The sequence below is a fragment of the Triturus cristatus genome, chromosome 1_1 (assembly GCF_964204655.1).
Source record: "Triturus cristatus chromosome 1_1, aTriCri1.1, whole genome shotgun sequence".
Taxonomy (NCBI): Eukaryota; Metazoa; Chordata; class Amphibia; order Caudata; family Salamandridae; genus Triturus; species Triturus cristatus.
The window spans coordinates 84799791-84824142 of NC_140579.1; the positions used below are offsets into that span (position 1 = coordinate 84799791).

Here is a 24352-nt window from a genome sequence, read left to right on the forward strand (position 1 = left end):
CCGCTCCATTGTGCGAAGCCACCCAGGGGGAGACCTGGCTCGCGCCCTGCACCCCCTGGGTCCCCCCTCGCACAATAACTCACGAACCACTACTTACTTGTTTAGCAAAAAAGGCCACTTTATTAAGACAGGCGCCAATTATAAATTTCTGCAATGAAATAAACTTCCACAAGTTTGTCTTCACTTTTTCCCCAAAGCCTACCCTCAATGTAAAACCCCCACCTAACCAGAACACTGCCCCCTGTGTGTATGTTCTCATAAATCTCATTTCCTGATCACGTGACTGCACCCCCCCCCCTCCCCCGTTGGAGGATGGGCAATCCCGCCCAAGGCTGCCCACCCCCCCAGCAAAAAACCCCGCCAACCAGGAAAACCAACAGAGTTTTCCTGCCCCACCAGAGAGAAAAATGGTTTGTTTGCAAAGAAAAAAACCCCATCTCAAGAGCACCATATATGTTCATTCCAGACTTGCGCAATCAAATCCCTTAGCTCCAAAAGGTAGAACGCCTGCCCCATTGTAGATAAATGTACCCCATCTTCCCGAAACAGATACCCTTCCGTGCTTTTCATGTTGGCGTGAGCGAGTACCCGCACCCCACGTTCTTCACAGAAAAGTCTCATAGTTCGGTTGACCTTCCTTCTCGCCTTCTCCATAGCTGCATGATGACGTGCTCCTCTCCAGTGCAACCTCGTAATGAACTCTGTCCAAATCAACTGAGTGCCCTCCCAAGTAGACTGGAGGGCCTCCAAATCATGTTTCATTAATTTTATTAGCGTCAGCCCAGATAAGCTGACCAGGTCATTTTCCCCCAAATGAATAATGAGCAAATTCGGTGGTCCCCCTCCATAACACATTGTGGCCAACACAGGAAACAACCCCTCCCAACGCATTCCCCCTACTCCTTTCCATACCACCTTGTGGCTAGCACTTTGCAGTCCAAGGGAACGCCCGCAAATCTGTTGCTCAGCATAAACTGCAGCCCATTTTACGAAGGAGTGTCCTACTATCCATGTTGACTTTTTCAAACTTACAGGCCCCGGCGCCTTACCTAGATAGAAAAACAATGATTAACCAAAGAAAACAAGGATCTAAACAGAGAATTTTCTAACATATTTTTCACAACATTTAGACTTCCATCTCCCAATACGGCGTATGTCTGCCCATGACCACCCCAACCTGGCCGCCTCTGTGGCTGCCCCAATGCGAAAAGAGTGCGTTCCAAAACCGAAAGGGTTTTCCCCCAGGCTAAGGAGTACCTTTCTCATCACCGCCAGCAACTGGGCCACGGAAATCGGTTGTCCCGAGGCATGGCAAAATATGTGCCCAGTAGCAAAACTACTAGAGGCCTTGAAAATCTCCCATTCCCCCACAGGACAAAAGAAACCCTCCTCACTTCTGCTTAAGAAAACCCATTTTCCCCTGCCCAGCTGATCAGTCTTGGAAAAACGCAACCAAAGGCGCAATCTGTGCTCCTCCAGAAAAACCTCTTCACTGTGAATACCTGGCCTATGACGCAGCCCAAGAAGTTCCGAAGCTCTGAAAGCCCCAAAAAACAACCATAGAAAACAAAGCCTAAACAGCCTACACTCAGACTCATTGTAACATAAAAGTGGTAGTTGCAACAACATTTTCCGCAGCAGATCATAAGTCACTGCCCTGCGTAACTGTTTCGTCCCCGCCTGCACCCTACTTAAACCTCTGAGGACCCTCTTCACCAAAACTCCCTTTACCAGATCCCTCCCCCACCACAACTGCCCGTAAAAAGAAATCCCCGCCAACTTGCCAGAAATGGTGGTATGGGCCAGACCCTTGTCTATCATGTGCAAAACAAAACCGAGAACCAACTGAGCATCGTCCATCCTCCACCTATTCTTAGCACACAGTTTACCATAGCGCAAGAACTCGCTCCATGCTTGCTGATAGCTCCGTCTTGTAGAAGCCGCTATTGAGTTCTCTACGAAGGCAACCAGTCTCAGTCCCCCCACTCCCAGACACACTGCGGGATTGGAGTCTTGCTGTGTTCCGCCCCAGGGGCCATTCTACGAAATCTCGCCCACTGTAAACGAGACAGAGAGTCTGCTATACCGTTATGCACTCCCGGGATATGCCGCGCCTTAAAAACAACATTGAGCTGTAAACATTTTAGCATAAAAGCACGCAGCAAGCGCAACACTCTCAAGTCCCTGGCTTTCTGTTTATTAACCAACTCAACCACCGTCAGATTGTCAACGTGAAACAGTACTGAACGATTCTGAAACTCATCACCCCAAACATACAATGCAACCAAAAGGGGAAAAAACTCTAGAAAAGCGATACTACGACCTTGCAACATCCAATGACGTGGCCAACTTTCCGCGCACCAACGCCCTTCCCAAAAGACACCAAAGCCTTTCGCACCAGACGCATCAGAGTAGATCTGCACTTGCCAAATCATGTCTTCATCCGCAAAAAACAAAGACACACCATGGGGCACGCGGCAGGGCTGCCCGTTATCACCGCTCCTTTTTGCGCTTGCCTTGGAGCCCCTGGCGGAGTGGCTGCGGTGGCATCCTTCTATCCGTGGTCTCCGCTGGACCCCTGAGTATGAGGACCGCGTATCTCTATACGCTGATGACATACTTCTGTACCTGGCTTCCCCACGTAAATCACTGATAGTACTGGTTGATGTATTGCACTCATTTGGCCTCTACTCCGGCCTTGTCATCAACTGGGCTAAATCGTGTGTGTATGTTCTCTCTGGGGAGGATCCTATCCTTCCGCGGGGTTGTCCTATCCAGATCGCCCCGCGGGGATTTAGGTACCTGGGTGTCTTCATTACTCTGGACGCGGAGGCCCGATATAGTCAGAATTTGCTTCCCCCCCTCCATCGCCTGAAGGAGGACGTCGCACGTTGGAGGCGCTTGCCGCTCTCGCCGCTCGGCCGGGCGGCATTGTTTAAGATGATGTCGCTGCCACGTTTCCTGTACGCTTTACAGAACACAATGGACGTCGTCCCGGCGCGCTACTTTCGCGAGGTGGAGAGTCTGCAGCGCCGACTGTTTTGGGAGGGTAGACCGCGTATCGCCCTGGCGAAGCTGACGCTCCCTTGGTACGATGGGGGGGTTGCCCTCCCGGATATCAAGCGATATTATTGGGCCTCCCAGCTGGCTGCGATCAATCACGGCCTGTACGGGCCCGCTCTAAACCCTGCCTTTGAAATGGATAAGATGTTACTGCCCGGTGGTGATTATAATCGGGCGCTTTACTCTAGCTCGCTCGATGCGCGTCTGACGGGCCCCACGCGGGTCATGGTACGAGTGTGGCACGCGGCTAATGCGGCGATGGGGTGGAGGGACCGCTTGACCCGGGCGACGCCACTATACGCATCTGAGCGGCTGGGCTCCCTGTGGACCTCGAAGGGCTTTGAGAAGTGGGACATGATAGGCATTAGCAGGGTGGGCGATCTCTGGACGAGGGGGGGATTCAAGACGTTCGATGTGCTGGAGACAGAATTCCAGCTGCAGGACAGGGAGTATTTTCGATATCTGCAGATTCGTCATGCGTTGTGCTCCGTCTTTCCGGACGTCGCCTCCATCCTGGAGTACTCCCCTCTGGAAGATAGAGTGCTGGATGGGCATGTACCGGCCGGCACGATTTCGTTAATTTATAAAAAACTTATTAATGACCGTTCGGGACTGCTGACTAGCCTTCGGGAGGCATGGGTTGCCGATGGATTGGAGCTGGATGACGAGGACTGGGTGTCTGCGGTGGCCTCCCCGAAAGAGGTGGCCATACCGGCCCGCCTTCGCTTCGTCCAGCTGAAGATACTCCATAGGGTCTATGTTACGGGGCCGAGGCTGATGTGTATGGGCTATGCTGTGGACAGGTTGTGTAAGCGTGGGTGTGGTTCTTTGGGGACCTTTCTCCATATTTTGTGGGAATGCCCGGATGTGGCGCGATTCTGGCGTGGTGTGCATGAGGTTTTGCAGGTAGTCACGCGTGTGCCGCTGCTGCCCGAGGCGAGGAGATGTCTTCTGAATGTGTGGTAGCCAACCGACTATTCGGTGCCGCAGACGTGGTGGGTGACTCTGGGATATATGGTGGCCAAACGTGACATTGCTCAACTGTGGGGCTCCCACAGGTCGCCGACCGTCTCGGCGTGGAAGGATAACATGGATTGGTGCATGTTTCGGGAAAAGGTGGTGTATGTTGCGAGAGGTAAGCCTGGGACATGGGTGAAAGTATGGGGCCCCTGGAACGCCTACCGTGGGGGAATCTGTACCCCGCCGTTATTGCCCGATCCGTCACCGGCCCCGTCCCCTTAGCCAGTTTGTCTTCCCGGTTCTGGGCAATGAGTCTACTTAGTCCCCGTCCTGACCTTTTCCCCCCCTCGATACTCCTATGGATTGGTGGGGTCCCCCTCTTAGGGGAGCACATGCTGCTGTTTCCGATTGTGGGTTGCCTTGTGGATTCGTTTTTTGTTGTTATTTATATAAAAAAGAAACCGTTATGTGGGGTCCGGATGGTGTGGCTGCCAACGCTTCTTCCAACTCCTGTGAATTTCCCTCTGCCGCAGCATGCGTGCTATTGTCTGTATCACATGCTCCTTCTGTTTGCTAGCGGCCGGCCTGAAGGTTGTAGGCCCATCTTTGTATATTTTTTGGATTCTGTAATAAACGGTTTAAAAAAAAAAAAAAAACAAAGACACACCATTAAAGTCTGCCAAGAAGGTCAGCCATATCGCCAAATCAGCCCTAGCAGCTGCTGAGATACGCACCCTGTGATGAGGAAGAAAAGCCCCAGACATGGACATTCCCAACCTCCTGCAAAACGTTCTCCCAGCCCAAACCACCCTGCACGCAAAATTGAGATAGCCCAAAAGTTTCTGCACCTTCCTGAGCTCCAACTTGCGCTCTTCAATCACGGATGTCAAAAATTCAGAGATCTCCTGAACTTTTACCGCTGGCAACCTTGCGACCATGGCCACTGTGTCTATTTCAATACCCAAGAACACCATTGTTGTACTCGGCCCCTCTGTCTTATCCGGGGCCAATGGCACTCCCAGCTCTTGTGCCATCATCTGAAAAGAATGCAGAGCACCCTGACACTGACCTGTGTCCTGAACGCCAATGAAAAGAAAATCGTCCAAATAATGACAAATGAGGGCATGACCAGTAACATGCGTGAAACGCCATTGCAAGAACGTGCTGAACGTTTCAAACAGGGCACAAGAGATAGAACAGCCCATAGGGAGCATTTTATCTACATAAAAAGCCCCTTGTACCTGCATACCCAAGAGTCCAAAATCGGAAGGATGAATGGGTAGCAACCTAAAAGCAGACTGGATATCGCTCTTGGCCAATTGCGCCGCTCTCCCTGCCGATCTAATCAAGCGCAGAGCATCATCCACTGACGTGTATGCCACGCATGAATCTATGGGAGATATGAAATCATTAATGGAAGAACCCTCAGGCCATGACAGGTGGTGTATCAAACGGTACTCCCCTGCTTTCTTTTTGGGTACCACCCCCAGCGGAGAAACAATCAAATTTGGCATAGGACAGCGAACAAAAGGACCAGCGACTCTACCTGCCTCTACTTCCTCCCGCAACTTCTGCTGAACCACCTGTGGAAACTCTTTAGAAGACTTCAAGTTATCAGACCACCTACTCTGTCTCGGACCTTGGTAACCTATTTTGAAACCGTCCCTGAAGCCCCAAAAGAGTCTGCTGGCAGCCTCAGCATCTGGATACTCCTCCAGCCATCTCGCCAATACCTCAAAATTAACTGGGGTAGGACCCTTTTCCTGCAAACTGGAAAACATTGCCTCTTCCCCGCTGCCCCCTGCCCTGATCACCAAACCTCTGGCCAGCGAAGCATTGTGTGAGGGGATGTTTGCCGCCACATTGGGAACACTCATGTTTATATTGGCAAAACTGCCTATTGCAGAAACCCCTGTTGAAATTCCAACAGGCCCCAAAATTGATTGACTGACCTCTGCCTCCAAACCCCGCCCCAGGCTGGGCGGGACGAGATTGAAAGGGACGATAAGCTATTGGCAACCCACTAGCCGTGTGCGTAGTAGCAGGCGGCTGAGAAGACGCCATCCATTGTAGCCACAACTCAGAATCCACATCGCCCCAGGGTCTGTCAGGAGACACGCTCAGCCGAGCTCTAAACTCTTCGTCATATGACAGCCATGCAAAACCCCCAAAATAACTCTGAGCCTTTCGAATAATATCCATGTATTTGAAGATCGCTACCGCCCTATCAGGATATTTTTCACAATATACACTTGCGTATATCAAAAATGCGGAAGACCAATTCTCAATAGTCTTAGGGACTCTGGGACGCCTAGCCAGCTCCCATTCTTCCTCTTTAGATCCCTCTTTTGCCTGAATGTCACGGTGCAACAATTTGAAAACATCCACAAACTCATGACGCCAAATCCTGCTTTTTGTCTTTTCTGATAAATGCGAGCCCAACGGCATCGCAATCCCCATGTAAGGCAATTTGTGTATATTTTTATCCTCTTCCACTGCATCCGTGGGCCCCTTACCCGGATCCGAAAAGGACTGTGACGCAGGGACGAGGGCAGCCCCATCCCTCCCCCCGCCCAGTGATGCACCATGTTGTCCCATCTCTGACGATACCTTGTCCCCCACTGTATCACTCCCAATGCCAATAGACCTGGTTGCTTTGGGCGTGTGACCCCCTTGCTGCCACACCGACCACCACCCCGTCGTACCTTTAGGCAAAGGAGCTGTTCTTGGGTTGATGAATGGCCGGTCTCCTTGTGGGTGACTGACAGTTGCAGGATCCTGTGCCTTTGCATTGTCCGCACTTGACGTCTGCAAAAAACTAAGCACATTTTGTTGCCCCAAAAAACCCCTCTTACCCTTCACAGATTTCCCCACTTTTTCCCCCGTGTCACCATCCCCGTCTCTCAATTCGCCTTCCTCCAATTCATCACTGTCCAAATCCAGACGCCCCAAATCACCAAAACCACCAGAAGGTGCCCCACAGTCCCCCATCTTATCCAAAAGACCCCCTCTTCCAGAACCCAAATGCCACTGTTCAGCCCTTATATCGGAGGGGTGACCCAGCTGGGAAAGGAAATCCGCTCCAGATTGCCCTCCCTCAGTAGGCCCCCCAGACAGAGCCGCAGCGTGCTCCATCCGTCTTGAGCGCTGGCCGGCCGCAAACCGCGTGGCTAAAACCGGCATATCTTCCTGAAAGCCGCTCCAACCATGTTGTTCCTTCTCTCCCGCTGCAAACCCTCTGTGCTCAAAACTTCCACTCCTACTAGTGCCCGGAGCACCCTCCCTACCCACCCATACCCACTGTCCCTCCCGGGAATCCTGTGCCCCCTTTGGGGAAAGCCCTGCCAAATGGTGCACGTGTGGCTCTTGCCCTGGCACTGAGTCTGCGCCCTGCTCCGCTGCCTGTCCGCTGAAATCTGCATGCGAATCAAGGGGGCATGCGCCAACTACTTGAGGGGATCTGTCAGGCAACTGCTTGTAACCCACCCCTCCCTGTGCACTCCTCTGCCCCATTGTGCCTCCACCTGCTTGGCCTGCCCCTGACCCAACTGTGCCCTGGGCCCCCACCACACCCTTAATTGGCACTACCACTGGCTTTCCCCCATAGGGGTTCTCTATGCTCTCTTCATGAGAAAATATACCGGGCAATGACGGTGCTGGGCTCAAAATGAAATTTTGCCCGTTAACCTGCACCAATTGAGGGTTGCTCTGCCATAAAAAAACCCGCAGGACCTGAAACCGGGGGGGGGGGGTAGCTTGCTTAGGAACCGGCCCGGGGCAATCCAGCCCATCAAAACTCCGGGCCCGCCCTCCTCTCCTAACATTTGCAGTCTGTGAGCCGGCCCTGCCTCCAGCGCTCCTCCCACGAGGCCCGGCTGGCGCTAGGGACCGCCCCCTCCTTCCTCCCACCTTCGCGCGCCTCCCGGCCAGCACAATACGGGCGGGCGCACGTACCTGCACCTCGGCTGCCGCCTCCTCTGAAGGGCCGGCCTGCGCCTCTTCTCCCGCGAACCGGGCCGGTTCGAGCCCCACCTCCGGCTCAAGCGCGACCTCCTCAGCTGTTGCAGGCCCCGGGGACAAACAGGCCGCCACCGCCTTCGCGACACCACTCCTGACTTTCCGAGGTGCGCGTTCCTGGCAACACCAGGCTTCAGGAGGTCGCTTCTGCCGGCCTCGCAGAGCGCCCGGACCGCCTCCCGCACTGCCTCCTGGGAAGACATAACTCCTACGCAGACCTACGGTAGGCAAAAGCGGACAAAATTCAAATGCAACCCTTCCTCCCCGCTCCCCGGGCACACTGATTTCCCACCCTTCTTCCCCCTATATATTACCTTCCCTCGCGAGCCTCCATGATTGCCCCCTTTGCCTACACCTGGGTGGCCGCTCCATTGTGCGAAGCCACCCAGGGGGAGACCTGGCTCGCGCCCTGCACCCCCTGGGTCCCCCCTTATCTAGGCCCCGGGGCGATCGACAGAGTTCGCTGTCACAGGAGAATGTACCGGGCGTCTTCCGATAGCTAAATTTCCTTTCAGGGTAGCGGATGGATGTGCCGGATATGCGGGGGAGAGATGGGAGTCACGGAGCTTCGCTAAGCGGCAGCCATCTCTCTTCGCCGTGCAGCCACGCTCCCCTGCTTGGACTTCTTGTATTTCTTTTGGAATTTAGACCTACCCAAAGATGTGGAGTGTGACTACAACATGTAACAGATGGACCTTGGGAACAGTAATTATTACGTGTCCTTGAGCGACTTCCTTCGATGCTCATGATATACAGCTAGCCTTGCAGTCCTGGATTGCCTTAGGGTGCATTGAGGTGCACTATGCAGTTAGAAGTATCCATTAGAATTACCTGTGCTGGTTAACCAATATTTAAATGACAAGATTTTCAGCTTAGAATGTATAGCTCAGGGTTGGCATAGTTTATTTTCTGTGTCTTACTCTCCTATTCAATATGAGTTTCCTGCTTAACGTTGCTACCAATAGAGTGTCATGTGTTTAGAGAGAGTAAATAAATCAAAGAACGTGCAAGCAAAGAATAGAGAGAAGCGCCTATGGTTTGGGAAGCCATGGTTTACTCGAGGCTGAAGCGAAGCGAAAGCCAGGGGGACCAGTGCAGATATGTGCTAAAAACCTGTGTTCTTGCAAGGAGTGTTGGAAACCAGCGGTGGTTGGGCTATTTAGGCAAAAACCTGGCTATTGCCTCTTCAAGAGGCTCTTTCTTTAGGTTTAGAACCTGATGGGAAGGAATAAACCTGGTTGATTATATATGTTCCTGGAGGTGTTCCATGTAGTGGCACTTCTTTAATTAGAGTTGGGGAAGATGGTTGAGTGGTGGAAAGAACCTATTTCTCAACTGAATTTGAGCGATGTTTATGTCCAAAGCCATTTGTGCTATCTTTATGCTTCAAATGGTGTGTACTGCAGACTTCACAGTTGTGCGCGAGCCCCATCTGGAATGGTGGAGTGTCTGAAGTGTGGGAGGGAGGACATGTGAACACATCCAGTGGCACCTGATAGCTTCCTGAGCTTAGCTATTACGGCACATCCTATTTTTGACATGAATATTTTCCCAATTGTCTGATGTCTGGAGATTTTATATTAAATGGGAAATCTACTGAAGGAAACGTTAAGACTGTGAGCAGTGTGGCATTTTAGGTATTTCTCGCGATTAAATATTTGTTTGAGTTAGAAGGATTGGAAGGGGTTCCCTTCTAACAGTCTCTCGAGGAAGCTTTACTTTTTATTTATTTTCTGGAACAATCACAACGCAACGCTTGTTAACTACTTACTTTTGCCTGCCTAGGTGTTGCAGACCATCATTTCTCAAATAGAAGCATTGTTTAAGGTTACAATGCATTCTCAGTCTTAACTTGTCCACCAGTAGGGTTCATGTAAAGATAGACCAATGCATAGCCAACAGCAGTTTTTTTTAACACTACAAGTGTATCCATTTCTTAGTATCTACTATCCCCCCTATCCCCCCCCATGCTCAGTTTGTGAGCATCTCCTCTGGATACAGAGGCCTTCAGGTGTATGACTGTGCATATTTGTGAAGACAAAGGCATTCAGAAGCACCTCTAACAGTAATAAACCTCTCATGCCTAACTCCTCTCAAACCCCCATCCATCCGCAACTCTGTTGACTTTGTGACATGGACACGTTTTGTTCCCTGCGGTGTCAAAAAAGAACCTTATAGGGGGTGCTAAAACTGATATTCACATTCTGAATTTGAAAAATAAAACTTCACAAAGTTATCATTCTTTAAGGCTAATTTTGTTTCAAATTACAGACCTGCTCAAAAATTAAAGTGCAGCATGTAAACAAGTGCCACACCATCGCTTACACATCTGATACATTTGCTTATTTCTGTGCATACTGTTACTTTCCTATTACGCTGAACCTTGCTCTGGCAAGTCTTTTGCAAGATGTGCCTGAGATTATATTAACGGTACAGTACAAGCAGTGCAGCCTCCAATGCCAATATGTGGAGAGGTTTGGAGTTACATTTCCATATTCCGTAACCAACTAGCAACAAGGGTTGCTCTTATGAATTAAAATGGTTGTACAGAAAAAGTGACATTGTGATGATCATTTCACTTAAAAAAAACAAGTTTGATTACTCTTTCTTCACAAATTTTTCTTTTATTCTTACATTATTTCCTTACTCGCACAGGTCTCATAACTCTACAGGAGCTCCATCAGCAGGTGTTGAAAGGCCGAGGAAAGTTTGCTCAGGACGTTAGCCAGTGAGTATCATATTAGTTTATTGATGTCTGCTCTTGGCTTGATTTCCTGCATCTTCATTTGACGTATGCAGGACCTGCAACCCACACTTTGGTTATCCATTTTTTTCTCCACCCTTCTGTCCTTGTTCAGAGATGATCTCATCCGGGCAATTAAAAAGCTGAAAGTTCTAGGAAATGGATTTGGAATTATTCCAGTAGGCGGAACATACCTGATCCAGTCTGTGCCAGCAGAACTCAACATGGATCACACGGTCGTACTCCAGTTGGCAGAGGTGAGATACTCTGTGAACATAAGAGCGTGTCAGCCTGTAAGAGGTTTGCATCGCCAGAGTTTATTAACCCCAGTTAATTTTGCAAAAGCCCATATGTAGAGTTATGCATCCTCTTTATCACCCACGTACTGTTGAAGCTACAATATAAAAATCTCGATCAAACACTTGGGGAAACAACCCGTACATGTTCCTTATGAAAACCATTCTTATGTGGGTAATCCATCTGCTTTTTTGTTTTATGGATGAGTTTCTCTCTATCACCTCAACCACCGTTCCTGTGTGAGGACAGATGAATGGAACTCTTCTACTAGTTGCAGTTTCACAGTTAGACCAATTTAAAAATGTGTGGCGTAGGATAAGTAGTTTTTATTCTGCCCTCCTGCCACCTGGTATGTGAAGTGGTCTCTGCATGTCTATACATTCTACATATTTATGTGCTCAGATTTCTGTCTAGAACAGGTCATGTAGATCCATTGGGACAATTGATTTTAAAGGGCCCTGGAAATGTTTTTAGAGACCTGGACTGTGAAGGTGAGTGGGACTTAAATGCACCAACATGGACCAATCCTTTGAATCCACCCTGTCCATTATGAGGTTGCTGGCACCTGTAAAAACTCATGCATTATGTAGAGAACTAGGATTGTTGAAACATCAGAAGCCATAGAGCACTTAGAAACTCTAAACCCGTCATGGGTTATTTCACTGAAAATTGTAGAAACAATTGTAGACATCAGTGAGACGGATGCAGCCTTTAGCATGTGGAATAGGGTATGCCTATTAAGTCTGCCTGTCCCCATATTTATTCTTTTTCTCCATGAAAACAGTTCTTAGAGGGGTGCTTTGAAGCACTTGGAAAGCAGGGCTGGACATTTGCATGAAGTCATAAAGCTAGAGTACTACTATAATTAATTCGACTTTGCAACAAATAAATGTAAAACAAAGGCTTCTGACGTTGAATATTGACTGCAGTGAGGAGAATTTACTCCCAGTTTTAACCTGCATTCTAATTGATACATTTAGAAACAAGACCTGCATTTGATTTCAGCAAGCATGTGGAACAGATATATTGTTAGCGGCATAATTCAGTTATTTTTGGGTAGCTCACATTGCTTTGCTGTTTATACGTAGATATTACCAGGCCTCCCAGCTAGTTGTAGTTAATGGCTGGCTGTTTGCCGTCCAGTAGGAGTAATCCTTGAACACTGATCAACAAGCTTTGAGCCAGAGAGCGACCCTTGACCTTGCCAGGTAGGTCACCCCCCCCCCCCGCTGCAGCTCCACCTGCGCTCTCTGAGAGCCCTTTTGCTCCTTTTGCTCCTTCTGTGCCCCGCTGCCCATTTTGCATTTTGTCCCCTGTTCTCTTGTATGCCCTTATTCCCTCTGTGCCCCGCTGCCCATTTTGCCTTTTGTTCCCCGTTCTCTTGTGTGCCCTTGTTCCCTCTGTGCCCCGCTGCCCATGTTTGCCTTCTGTGCCCCCTGTTGTGCCTGCTCGCCCCCCTCGCTGCTCCCGCTCCCACCGCTGCATCCCCTGCGGCCCCACCCCCGCGCCCATTCGCTGCTCCCTGCCGCCCGCCTCCCAGCTGCTCCTCCCTTTCACCTCCCCTTAAAATGGCGGCCGCTGCGCGGTGAGAAGAGCGAACCTTCACCTTGCCAGGTAGGTTGCTCCCCCCGCTGCAGCTCCACCTGCGCTCTCTGAGTGCCCTTTTGCTCCTTTTGCGCCCCGCCGCCCATTTTGCCTTTTGTCCCCCGTTCTCGTGTGTGCCCTTGTTCCCTCTGTGCCCCGCTGCCCATTTTGCCTTTTGTCCCCCGTTCTCTTGTGTGTGTGAGAAAGTGGCTCTGTATATACTGTTCCTTAATAGGTACAGGGTGTACAGAGTCCACAGTCCCCAAGGGTTTGGCAGAGGCTAAAGTTAGATATAACCTTACTCTCTAAAGTGGTAGCTTGGTCGAGCAGTAAGGCAACATCAGAGGACAGTGTAAAGCATTTGTTGTACACACTCAGTCAGCTAATAGTCTCACACACTCAATAACTGAACTCTAGGCCAATGGTTTATATATAAAAAATATATGCTTGTTTTATTTTAGAACCAACAATAGGTATTAAAATATACTTTCTCAGAATGAGATGCTTTGTATAAATACTTTTGCAATATGCAATTGACTTGTCTGTTGATCGCGGTAGGGGGGGCACCTTGTTCTGAGGCTGCAGGCTTCTTCAGGAGGGTCGAGGGAGGTCCTTGGGTGCCGGACTCGAGGTCACAGTCGCCGTGGGGTCGTCCTCGTGGTCTTTGTTCACTCCGGCACTGGCCAAGCTTGGCTGGTGCAGAGTGTGCTGGGTTCGCGGTTCCGGGCTGCTGAAAACAGGTTTTGAGTAGAGCCCCTACTCATGGGAGTCCCAGGGGCTTAGAGCCAAAAGGTAGCCAGGTCCTCCGGGGTTTGTGAGGTTGCTGGCCACAAGAGATGCCGGGTTGGAGCAGGAGCAGGTTCGAGGGTCGACAGGCCGGTAGAGCTGGGGCCAAAGCAGTTGGTGTCTTCCTCTTTTCAGCAGCTGCAGGGCAGGTCTTCTTTCTTCTTGCTCTTCTTGTAATTTTGAATCTGGAATCTGGGGAAGGAAGGTTCAGGGTGCCCCTAAATACTAGATTTAGGGGCGTTACAGGTAGGTGAAGGGCAGGGACCAATGGGTCCCTGTCCTGGGGTGGGTACACCCCCTATCCTGCCTCTCTCCTGTGGGAGGGGGGCAGTAGCCTAATCCTGATTGGGTAGGGCTTCCCATCTTCAAGATGGCGAGAGCCCGGGGATGTGCTTCACCTCGCCTCCCCCACCTGAGGGGTGGGGTTGGCAGGCTGGCACATTCCTTGTCCTTATTTGGGGTTTCCGGCCAAGCTTCCCGCCAGAGTGGGGGGTTGCAGTGGCCTGGGGAAACTCACAGAGGCGGCATGCCTTTGAAGCTTCCCCCTGCCCATCCGGGGGGGAGGAGATTTAGCACCTCGCCCAGGATGTGCATTGTTGCAGGCCCAGGAGAGCAGGGGTTCTCCTACCCAGGGGTCCAGCAACATGTCTGGTGTGTGGCAGCCTAGGCAGCCTCAGCACAGACGTGGATTGTAGGTTAGGTTTTAGGGGGCATCTCGAAGATGCCCTCTAGGGTGCTTGGCACATTAAATCCCACACTGGCATCAGTGTGGGTTTAATGTGCTGAGAACATTAAACACCCTAGCACACGTTTTTTTATGATTAAGGTCAATTTCCCATATTATACATAGCATAAAAACACAAGCGAAGTCTTTTCGTTTTTCTGTCTTTTAATCCATTCGGGTGTTCTTTAGCCTCTTTAGCCAACACGTGTTTCGTCGTCTCTGTAGTTTAATACACACGACTTGTTCACGGCTAAATAAGAAAACACACAGTACGGTGTTTCAGTTTCAACAAACGTAAAAAGCTTAAGGGGCAATAGTTTACAATTATATAACGAGTTGTTACATTAATTGTGAGCGTGTCTGTGCATATACCACACAAAAGTGAATCTAGAAACAGTTGTGGTAGGGTATTTAACATTGTATACCCTTCACTTTTGGTTAGGAAGAGATTGAAAAACACACATGTGAATAGTGAAGGTTGTATGTGATTGAAATTAAATCTATATGAAAGATTCCCTGTGTCTCATACAACCTTAACCCAGGAAAAAGAACCTAAGTGCATATAGAAGTCCAAGGACAGGACCACCATTCTGGTCCAAAATGATAAAAGCCAAGAGTGGAAAACAAAACCACTAAAATCCGATCTTAAAACCATGCATTTAATATTAGGAAAGATATAGAAATCCAAAGAACAAACCTGTACTGTTATAAACAGAGTAATCTGAGGGGAAACAGGAGAAAGAAAATGTATACACTGATATCAGTATACATAATATATAAATAAGGTGATAAAGTGATTAAGTGTCCACAAACTCAGAAGAGAGGAAAACTAAATACGTACTCCTATTGTGGCGATAATTCCAGGCCACAATAATCCTGTGGCGTGGGGTACACGAGCAAATCCTTCTTAAGAGCGAGTCAGTTAATTAGTGCTCTGTATGGGTTGTCAATCCACAACCCTCATTAATCCCTGGTTTCACGTCTTCATCAAGACACTAAAATAAACAGGAAATCAATGTTTACTTAATCTAATTCCAAAATTTTCTTAATCAAGAAAATATTCTTTACTTCACTAATGTGAAGTTGGTGCTTAAAAGGTGTCAAGCACGTCCTGTCCGGTTGCTGTCTCATTACTTACTTAAAGTTTGTAGACTCCTTAACTCGTAACGAACGTCTCCCCACGCCGGTCTCCTCGAGTGCGAGTGCCGGGTTGCCGAGTAACCGTTCTAAATAAACGTATTTGCGTGATCATGTGACCACGCGTAGCGCAATCACGTAGAGTTCCAAGTATCGCGTTATTTTCGTATGGGTGGGTTAAAGTAATATTAGTAAATTCGATTATTAAGTAGGTGGCATAAATATAGGCGGTTTCTAATGTCGGTGATATCAGTCTCACTACGACAGACCCAAATATCGGTAGTACTGTAGATTTAATCAGAATACCGCGATCACGTGACCCCATATGTCGCGTGACCGTATCGGAATTCCGAAAGATGCGCCATGTTTGTATGGGCAATGGCAGTAAAAATTCAGTACGGAAAACATAACATAAAGTGAAAAAACTCAGAATTCTAAGTCTCTGGATTTCAAAGCACGGATAAAAAATGGGCAAGACCAAAAAAGCAAGTTTTTTTGCATTCTACGAACGATAGGTTCTATATAGAGCATCTCTCTTAGATGCCACTTAATAATGTTTTATTAACATCCAATCAAGTCCGCAATGCAAAGAATAGCCTTATGTGTCGACAAGCATTGATGCAAGGAACTCTCCTATAGAAGCCGGACCTAAACCAACACGGAATTCGATATTCATGAGTAAGGTGAAGTCGGTTTTTTAAACTAGTCATTCAACTATCTCATTATGTGTATGTTACTAGTCCCTCTGGTTACAAGGTCAATTTCAGTGACTATTTCGTGTGGGTGACATCATACATATAAGGTGAATGGCTAATACATCATTTAACCTTTCTTACATTGCTGTACAATTTTTCCATTCTGTCATACTACAATATTATTTTTCTTATGATTTACGTTTTGTAGGTTTTGCAATAACAATTTCTTTATAAGGTAGGCTCAAATCTATTACACATATCTTGTGTCCAAAGCATACTAGAAAAGAAGAGACGGATCAGCCAAAACAACACCTCTTCCGACTCTTAGATACTGGTAGATGTGCATAGTTCGCATTCAGAAATTCTATTTCCCCAAGAAATAATGCATCTCCTGGTCCACATTCATCCCTACTTCAGTTGTCCGTAGTTTGAGGATCCAAGATGCCTCATTTCTACGCAGTTGCAATTCTCTATTGCCTCCCCTAGGGTGTCTCGGAGTTTGTTCTATCCCATAGAACGCAAAATCTTTATGAGGTCCTTGTTTGTGGCAGGATGCAATGTGTGTCGCTATTGGGTACCTGAGGTCGCCCTGTTTAACCGCCCTCATGTGTTCCCCAATCCTCTCACGCAGTGGTCTTATAGTACTTCCTACATACTTTATATGGCATCTACATTCTATTATGTACACCACAAAATTCGAACTGCAGTTGATATTTGTGTCAATTGTATAACACTTATCGTTTGGGCCCATGAAGTCCAATTTATTTTTTACTGCCCATAAATTGGACTTCATGGGCCCAAACGATAAGTGTTATACAATTGACACAAATATCAACTGCAGTTCGAATTTTGTGGTGTACATAATAGAATGTAGATGCCATATAAAGTATGTAGGAAGTACTATAAGACCACTGCGTGAGAGGATTGGGGAACACATGAGGGCGGTTAAACAGGGCGACCTCAGGTACCCAATAGCGACACACATTGCATCCTGCCACAAACAAGGACCTCATAAAGATTTTGCGTTCTATGGGATAGAACAAACTCCGAGACACCCTAGGGGAGGCAATAGAGAATTGCAACTGCGTAGAAATGAGGCATCTTGGATCCTCAAACTACGGACAACTGAAGTAGGGATGAATGTGGACCAGGAGATGCATTATTTCTTGGGGAAATAGAATTTCTGAATGCGAACTATGCACATCTACCAGTATCTAAGAGTCGGAAGAGGTGTTGTTTTGGCTGATCCGTCTCTTCTTTTCTAGTATGCTTTGGACACAAGATATGTGTAATAGATTTGAGCCTACCTTATAAAGAAATTGTTATTGCAAAACCTACAAAACGTAAATCATAAGAAAAATAATATTGTAGTATGACAGAATGGAAAAATTGTACAGCAATGTAAGAAAGGTAGGGATGATGTATTAGCCATTCACCTTATATGTATGATGTCACCCACACGAAATAGTCACTGAAATTGACCTTGTAACCAGAGGGACTAGTAACATACACATAATGAGATAGTTGAATGACTAGTTTAAAAAACCGACTTCACCTTACTCATGAATATCGAATTCCGTGTTGGTTTAGGTCCGGCTTCTATAGGAGAGTTCCTTGCATCAATGCTTGTCGACACATAAGGCTATTCTTTGCATTGCGGACTTGATTGGATGTTAATAAAACATTATTAAGTGGCATCTAAGAGAGATGCTCTATATAGAACCTATCGTTCGTAGAATGCAAAAAAACTTGCTTTTTTGGTCTTGCCCATTTTTTATCCGTGCTTTGAAATCCAGAGACTTAGAATTCTGAGTTTTTTCACTTTATGTTATGTTTTCCGTACTGAATTTTTACTGCCATTGCCCATACAAACATGGCGCATCTTTCGGAATTCCGATACGGTCACGCGACATATGGGGTCACGTGATCGCGGTATTCTGATTAAATCTACAGTACTACCGATATTTGGGTCTGTCGTAGTGAGACTGATATCACCGACATTAGAAACCGCCTATATTTATGCCACCTACTTAATAATCGAATTTACTAATATTACTTTAACCCACCCATACGAAAATAACGCGATACTTGGAACTCTACGTGATTGCGCTACGCGTGGTCACATGATCACGCAAATACGTTTATTTAGAACGGTTACTCGGCAACCCGGCACTCGCACTCGAGGAGACCGGCGTGGGGAGACGTTCGTTACGAGTTAAGGAGTCTACAAACTTTAAGTAAGTAATGAGACAGCAACCGGACAGGACGTGCTTGACACCTTTTAAGCACCAACTTCACATTAGTGAAGTAAAGAATATTTTCTTGATTAAGAAAATTTTGGAATTAGATTAAGTAAACATTGATTTCCTGTTTATTTTAGTGTCTTGATGAAGACGTGAAACCAGGGATTAATGAGGGTTGTGGATTGACAACCCATACAGAGCACTAATTAACTGACTCGCTCTTAAGAAGGATTTGCTCGTGTACCCCACGCCACAGGATTATTGTGGCCTGGAATTATCGCCACAATAGGAGTACGTATTTAGTTTTCCTCTCTTCTGAGTTTGTGGACACTTAATCACTTTATCACCTTATTTATATATTATGTATACTGATATCAGTGTATACATTTTCTTTCTCCTGTTTCCCCTCAGATTACTCTGTTTATAACAGTACAGGTTTGTTCTTTGGATTTCTATATCTTTCCTAATATTAAATGCATGGTTTTAAGATCGGATTTTAGTGGTTTTGTTTTCCACTCTTGGCTTTTATCATTTTGGACCAGAATGGTGGTCCTGTCCTTGGACTTCTATATGCACTTAGGTTCTTTTTCCTGGGTTAAGGTTGTATGAGACACAGGGAATCTTTCATATAGATTTAATTTCAATCACATACAACCTTCACTATTCACATGTGTGTTTTTCAATCTCTTCCTAACCAAAAGTGAAGGGTATACAATGTTAAATACCCTACCACAACTGTTTCTAGATTCACTTTTGTGTGGTATATGCACAGACACGCTCACAATTAATGTAACAACTCGTTATATAATTGTAAACTATTGCCCCTTAAGCTTTTTACGTTTGTTGAAACTGAAACACCGTACTGTGTGTTTTCTTATTTAGCCGTGAACAAGTCGTGTGTATTAAACTACAGAGACGACGAAACACGTGTTGGCTAAAGAGGCTAAAGAACACCCGAATGGATTAAAAGACAGAAAAACGAAAAGACTTCGCTTGTGTTTTTATGCTATGTATAATATGGGAAATTGACCTTAATCATAAAAAAACGTGTGCTAGGGTGTTTAATGTATGCATTTTTGTTGCTTTTGCCACAAATCCTTTGGGGGAGGCTGGTGGTTCTCCCTCACCTTTTAGCACCGTTCGTAATTAGTAAGTGACAGTGAACACTTGAAGTGTGATTACTTGTGGCGCCTATTCCCTATTACATATACCGCCAAAATCTGTTTAATGTGCTGAGAAGTTTGATACCAAACTTCTCAGTCTTCAGTGCTGCCTTTATGGTGCTGTGGAGTTCGTGTTTGACGAGCTCCCAGCACCATGTACTCTTAAAGGGCAGCACTGCACTTACAGAGCCCAGGAATGGACCTGGGTACTGTAGGGGCACAGGGCTCCTGCTCCCACACCATTGGCATAGGGCATCCAGCTAGAGGGGTGGCTGATGTATGCCATGGCAGTGTAGGTGATGGGCATGGCACATAGGGATGTGTGCCATGTCGACTCTTTGCTTTGTCTTGCACCCAGACACTCAGCCTGCAAAGGCAGTGTGTGTGTGTAAGGGTACAGGGCCTCTAAGGGTGGCACAATGAGTGCTGCAGCCCTTAGAGGCCTTCCCTGGTCACAAGGCCCTGGGTACCGAGGGTACCATTTACCAGGGGCTGACATGTGGCCAGGGATTGCCTATTTGGGTTATGTGTTTTTAGGGAAGGAACATAGGCCCTGGGCACCTGATTGGCAGGAGTCCATGGTACACTCAGTCAAAGTACATTCAGCAATTTAGCAAAAAGTGGGGGCATACCATGCAAGAAAGATGGCACTTTCTCACAGTGTGCCCTTGTTCCCTCTGTGCCCCGCTGCCCATTTTGCCTTTAGTTCCCCGTTCTCTGGTGTGCCCTTGTTCCCTCTGTGCCCCACTGCCCATTTTGCCTTCTGTGGCCCCTGTTGTGCCTGCTCGCCCCCCTCGCCGCTCCCGTTCCCGCCGCTGCATCCCCTGCAGCCCCACGCCCATTCGCTCTCCCCTGCCACCCGCCTCCCAGCTGCTCCTCCCTCCCACCTCCCCTTAAAATGGCGGCCACTGGCGCGCCTAAGACAAGCTCGTCTGCGCCCGTCCGCGCCTGGACCGCGCCCAGCACCAGAACCCCTGGCCCCCGCACCAGCCATGAAGACCGCCTCCAATACGACACCAGCACCTTCATCGCTCTCAACCCAGGACGGACCCTCACCTGCTGCAGGGCCACCCCGAAGCGCACCCACGGTCCATTCGCCTGCCAGAACTGCAGCTTCTCCAGCATCGAAGACGCAGAGACACCCGCCACGACAGAACACAACCAGCTCCGATGCATCCTGATCAACACTCGCTCCGTACGCAAACACGGCGTCGAGCTCTGGGACCTACTCGACACCGCATCACCAGACGTCGCCTTCCTGACCGAGACCTGGATGAACGAAGCCTCCTCTCCAGACATCGCCATAGTCATCCCCGATGGATACAAGATCTCCAGCAGAGACCATACCAACGGAGTCGGAGGAGGAATCGCCATCGTCCACAAGAAGACCATCAGGGTCTCAACAAACACCGACGACACTCTCAGCACCGCCGAACACATGCACTTCCAGATCCACATGGACCCCAAGACCACCCTAAGAGGCACCCTCGTCAACAGACCACCCGGACCCCGACCACAATTCTGGGACGCCATCGCCGACTTCATCAGCACGCACGCACTGACCTCCACCGACTACATCCTCCTCGGAGACCTGAACTTCCATCTGGAGAACAATGACAGCAACTCCTCCACCCTGATAGACAACCTCGCCAACCTCGGACTGGAACAGTTCGTCACGACGTCAATGCCATCTTCTCCTCAAGCCCCCACGTCTCCTTCAGCCACATCTCCGAACTCACCTTGACCGACCACCACTGCATCCACTTCACCTTCCGGAAACCCGTCGCACATCACCGCACCCTACAGATCCCCCGCTTCTGCTGGGGCAAAATCACGAAGTACAACTACAGACAAACCTCGCACTCAACCCACCGACCAACCCCTCCAACCCCGACGATGGTGTGCGCACCCTCAGACGATGGATGGACGACTGCGCCAACACCTTAGCCCCGCTGAAAAAACAAACCCTCAGAGACACCAGCAAAAGAGCCAACTAGCGTCAAAGCGCACATGCCGGAAGTTGGAGAACATATGGCACAGCGAGAAGTCGCCGGGCAGCCGCGCAGCCCACAAAGACGCCATCCGCAACCACCACCACCACCACCTCATCAGAACCGCCAAGAGGACCTCCTTCAAAGACCGCCTCGACAACAACGCACACAACAGCAAGGAGCTCTTCAACGTCGTGAAGGAACTCTCCAACCCCAGCTCCCCCAACGACCTCCTGCCGTCGCAAGCCCTGTGCGACTCCCTCGACACCTTCTTCCACCGCAAGATCGCCGACATCCACGGCAGCTTCAACCCCCGGACGACCCTAACAGGCCCCAACACGCCGGACCCACCACACCCCACCGACCACGACCCCCTAACAACCTGGGCCAACGTGAGCATCGAAGACACAATCAAGACCATGGGCACAATCCACTCCGGCTCGTCGTCTGACCCTGTTCCACACCACATCTTCAATAAAGTAGGCAGCGCCATCGCACCCTACCTGCGCAACATGATCAACCTCTCCTTCGAGACCGCGACCTTCCCTGAGAGCTGGAAATAATCCGAGATCAACGCCCTACTGAAGAAACCCAAGGCGGACCCGAGCGAACTCAAACTTCCGGCCCATCTCCCTGCTTCCGTTCCCAGCTAAGGTCATCGAGAAGATAGTCAACATCCAGCTCACCCGCTACCTCGAAGACGACAGCATCCTGGACCCCTCCCAGTCAGGATTTCGCAGCAACCACAGCACCGAGACCGCCCTCATCGCCGCCACAGACGACATCAGGATCCTACTGGACAACGGCGAGACGGTGGCCCTCATCCTTCTGGACCTCTCCGCCGCCTTCGACACCGTCTGCCACCGCACACTACGCACACGACTCCACGACGCAGGGATCTGAGACATGGCCCTGGACTGGACCTCCTCCTTCCTCTCCGGCAGAACCCAGAGAGTCTGCCTCCCCCGTTCCGAAGCCTCCGAGATCATCTGCAGCGTCCCGCAGGGATGCTCCCTCAGCCCAACGCTGTTCAACGGCTACATGGCGCCTCTCGCACGCATCGCCCGACATCACGACCTCAACATAATCTCCTACGCCGACGACATGCAACTGATCCTCTCCCTCACCAAGGACCCCCTCACCACCAAATCCAACCTCCACCAGGGAATGAAGGCCGTCGCCGACTGGATGGAGAATAGCCGCCTCAAGCTGAACACAGACAAGACGGAGATCCTCATCCTCGGGCCCAACCCCTCAGCATGGGACGACTCCTGGTGGCCCGCGTTGCTGGGGACACCCCCCGCACCCATCATCACGCACGCAACCTGGGAGTCATCCTCGACTCGAAACTCACCATGACCAAACAAGTCAACGCTGTCTCCTCCACCTGCTTCAACACCCTCCGTATGCTCCGCAAGATCTACAGATGGATCCCGACAGACACAAGGAAAACATTCACCCATTCCCTTGTCAGCAGCAGACTCGACTACGGAAATGCCCTCTACGCCGGAGCCCCGACCAAGCTCATCAACAGACTGCAAAGAATCCAGAATGCCTCTGCACGCCTGATCCTCGACTTGCCGCGACCACATCACCCCCCACCTGAGGAACCTGCACTGGCTCCCTGTCGACAAAAGAATCTCCTTCAAGCTCCTGATCCACGCACACAAGGCACTCCACAAGACCGGCCCAGCTTATCTCAACAGTCGACTCTCCTTCTACGTACCCAATAGGAAACTCCGCTCCGCAGATCTCTCCCTGGCTACCGTCCCATGCATCCGTAGAACCACAGCCGGAGGCAGATCCTTCTCCCACCGCGCCGCCAAGACCTGGAACACCCTCCCCCTCATCCTAAGACAAACCGAAGACCTTCTAACCTTCAGGAGACAACTCAAGACCTGGCTGTTCGACCAGTAGCAACAGCACCCTCAGCGCCTTGAAACCCTTGCGGGTATGTAGTGCGCTTTACAAATTATTTGATTGATTGATTAATTGATCTCAGTGCTTCATTTAAAGGATGTAAGTATTCTGACAACTATGCCAGGCGGCACCAGAGAAGTGGTGAATGTGGCATTTAAGCGAACAGATCGACAGAATGTCCTAATGTTAGAAATGTCATTGTGGGGCTCGGTTTTACACAGCAACCTGCAGCAACTATAATGATTTAAAAGATGGGATACTATAGGTATATCGCATTTGGTATATGTGGGAGATGGTCAGCTGGCATCAAAACATTCTCAGATTTGAAGGGGGAGTTTAACCATGCACATAGGTAGAGGTGTGGCACAGCGGCCACAGCGACTGACTCCGGAGTGCGGGGATCACAGTTTGATCGCCGGCTGCAGCTCAGCATCATGCGACTCCGGGCAGTAGCTCACTTAATCATCCAGATGGCCCCCAGCACCTTGAAACATTAGGGGTTGGTATGTACGCACTTTATAAGTCAGGATTATTATACATTTGCAATTCTTCAGGTACATACAGGCTTCAAAAACACTAGACAGGGAGCTGTTGTGTAGTGTGCAGAAGGAATGTCTCCTCCGTTGAGTATCCAAGAAGAGGAAGGTCACTCATGGGGTTCCAGAGAGCAGGGCTCATCATTGTCTCCTATTTTGTTTAATATTATGCACTTCCTTTAAATTTCTTGATTCGTTCCTTTTGGCTTAGTTTGTATGTGTCTTGATGTCTTATGCAGATGACACAGCTGTGTTTTAGCTTAATCATCCTGTGAAAGAAACTCAATCATTTTAACCCCTGTTTCTCTGCCGTTCAGTTATGCATGAGACATAATAAGCTCAAACTGAACCCAGAAGACTGATCTTTTGATTGTGTTCCTGTATCTTCTTGAATGGCTAACTTCTGGCCTGATAATCTTGGCTTTCTTTCCCCCCTGAACCCTTGTAGGTGCTTAATTGTCTGAGCTTTAAGCTAGATAAATAACTATCACAT

The 24352-nt window shown here is 48.9% G+C and overlaps 1 protein-coding gene across 4 annotated transcripts in view; it reads left to right on the forward strand.

Annotated features, from left to right (window-relative positions):
• Window positions 1-24352, forward strand: part of LOC146869531 (vacuolar-sorting protein SNF8) — a 225236-nt gene that overhangs the window by 120967 nt on the left and 79917 nt on the right. For all 4 annotated transcript variants that reach the window (XM_085603876.1, XM_085603925.1, XM_085603905.1 and 1 more), the window contains 2 exons: window positions 10696-10768; window positions 10899-11040. In XM_085603876.1, coding sequence (XP_085460002.1) covers window positions 10696-10768; window positions 10899-11040 — 215 coding nt within the window. The remainder of the gene's footprint in view (window positions 1-10695; window positions 10769-10898; window positions 11041-24352) is intronic.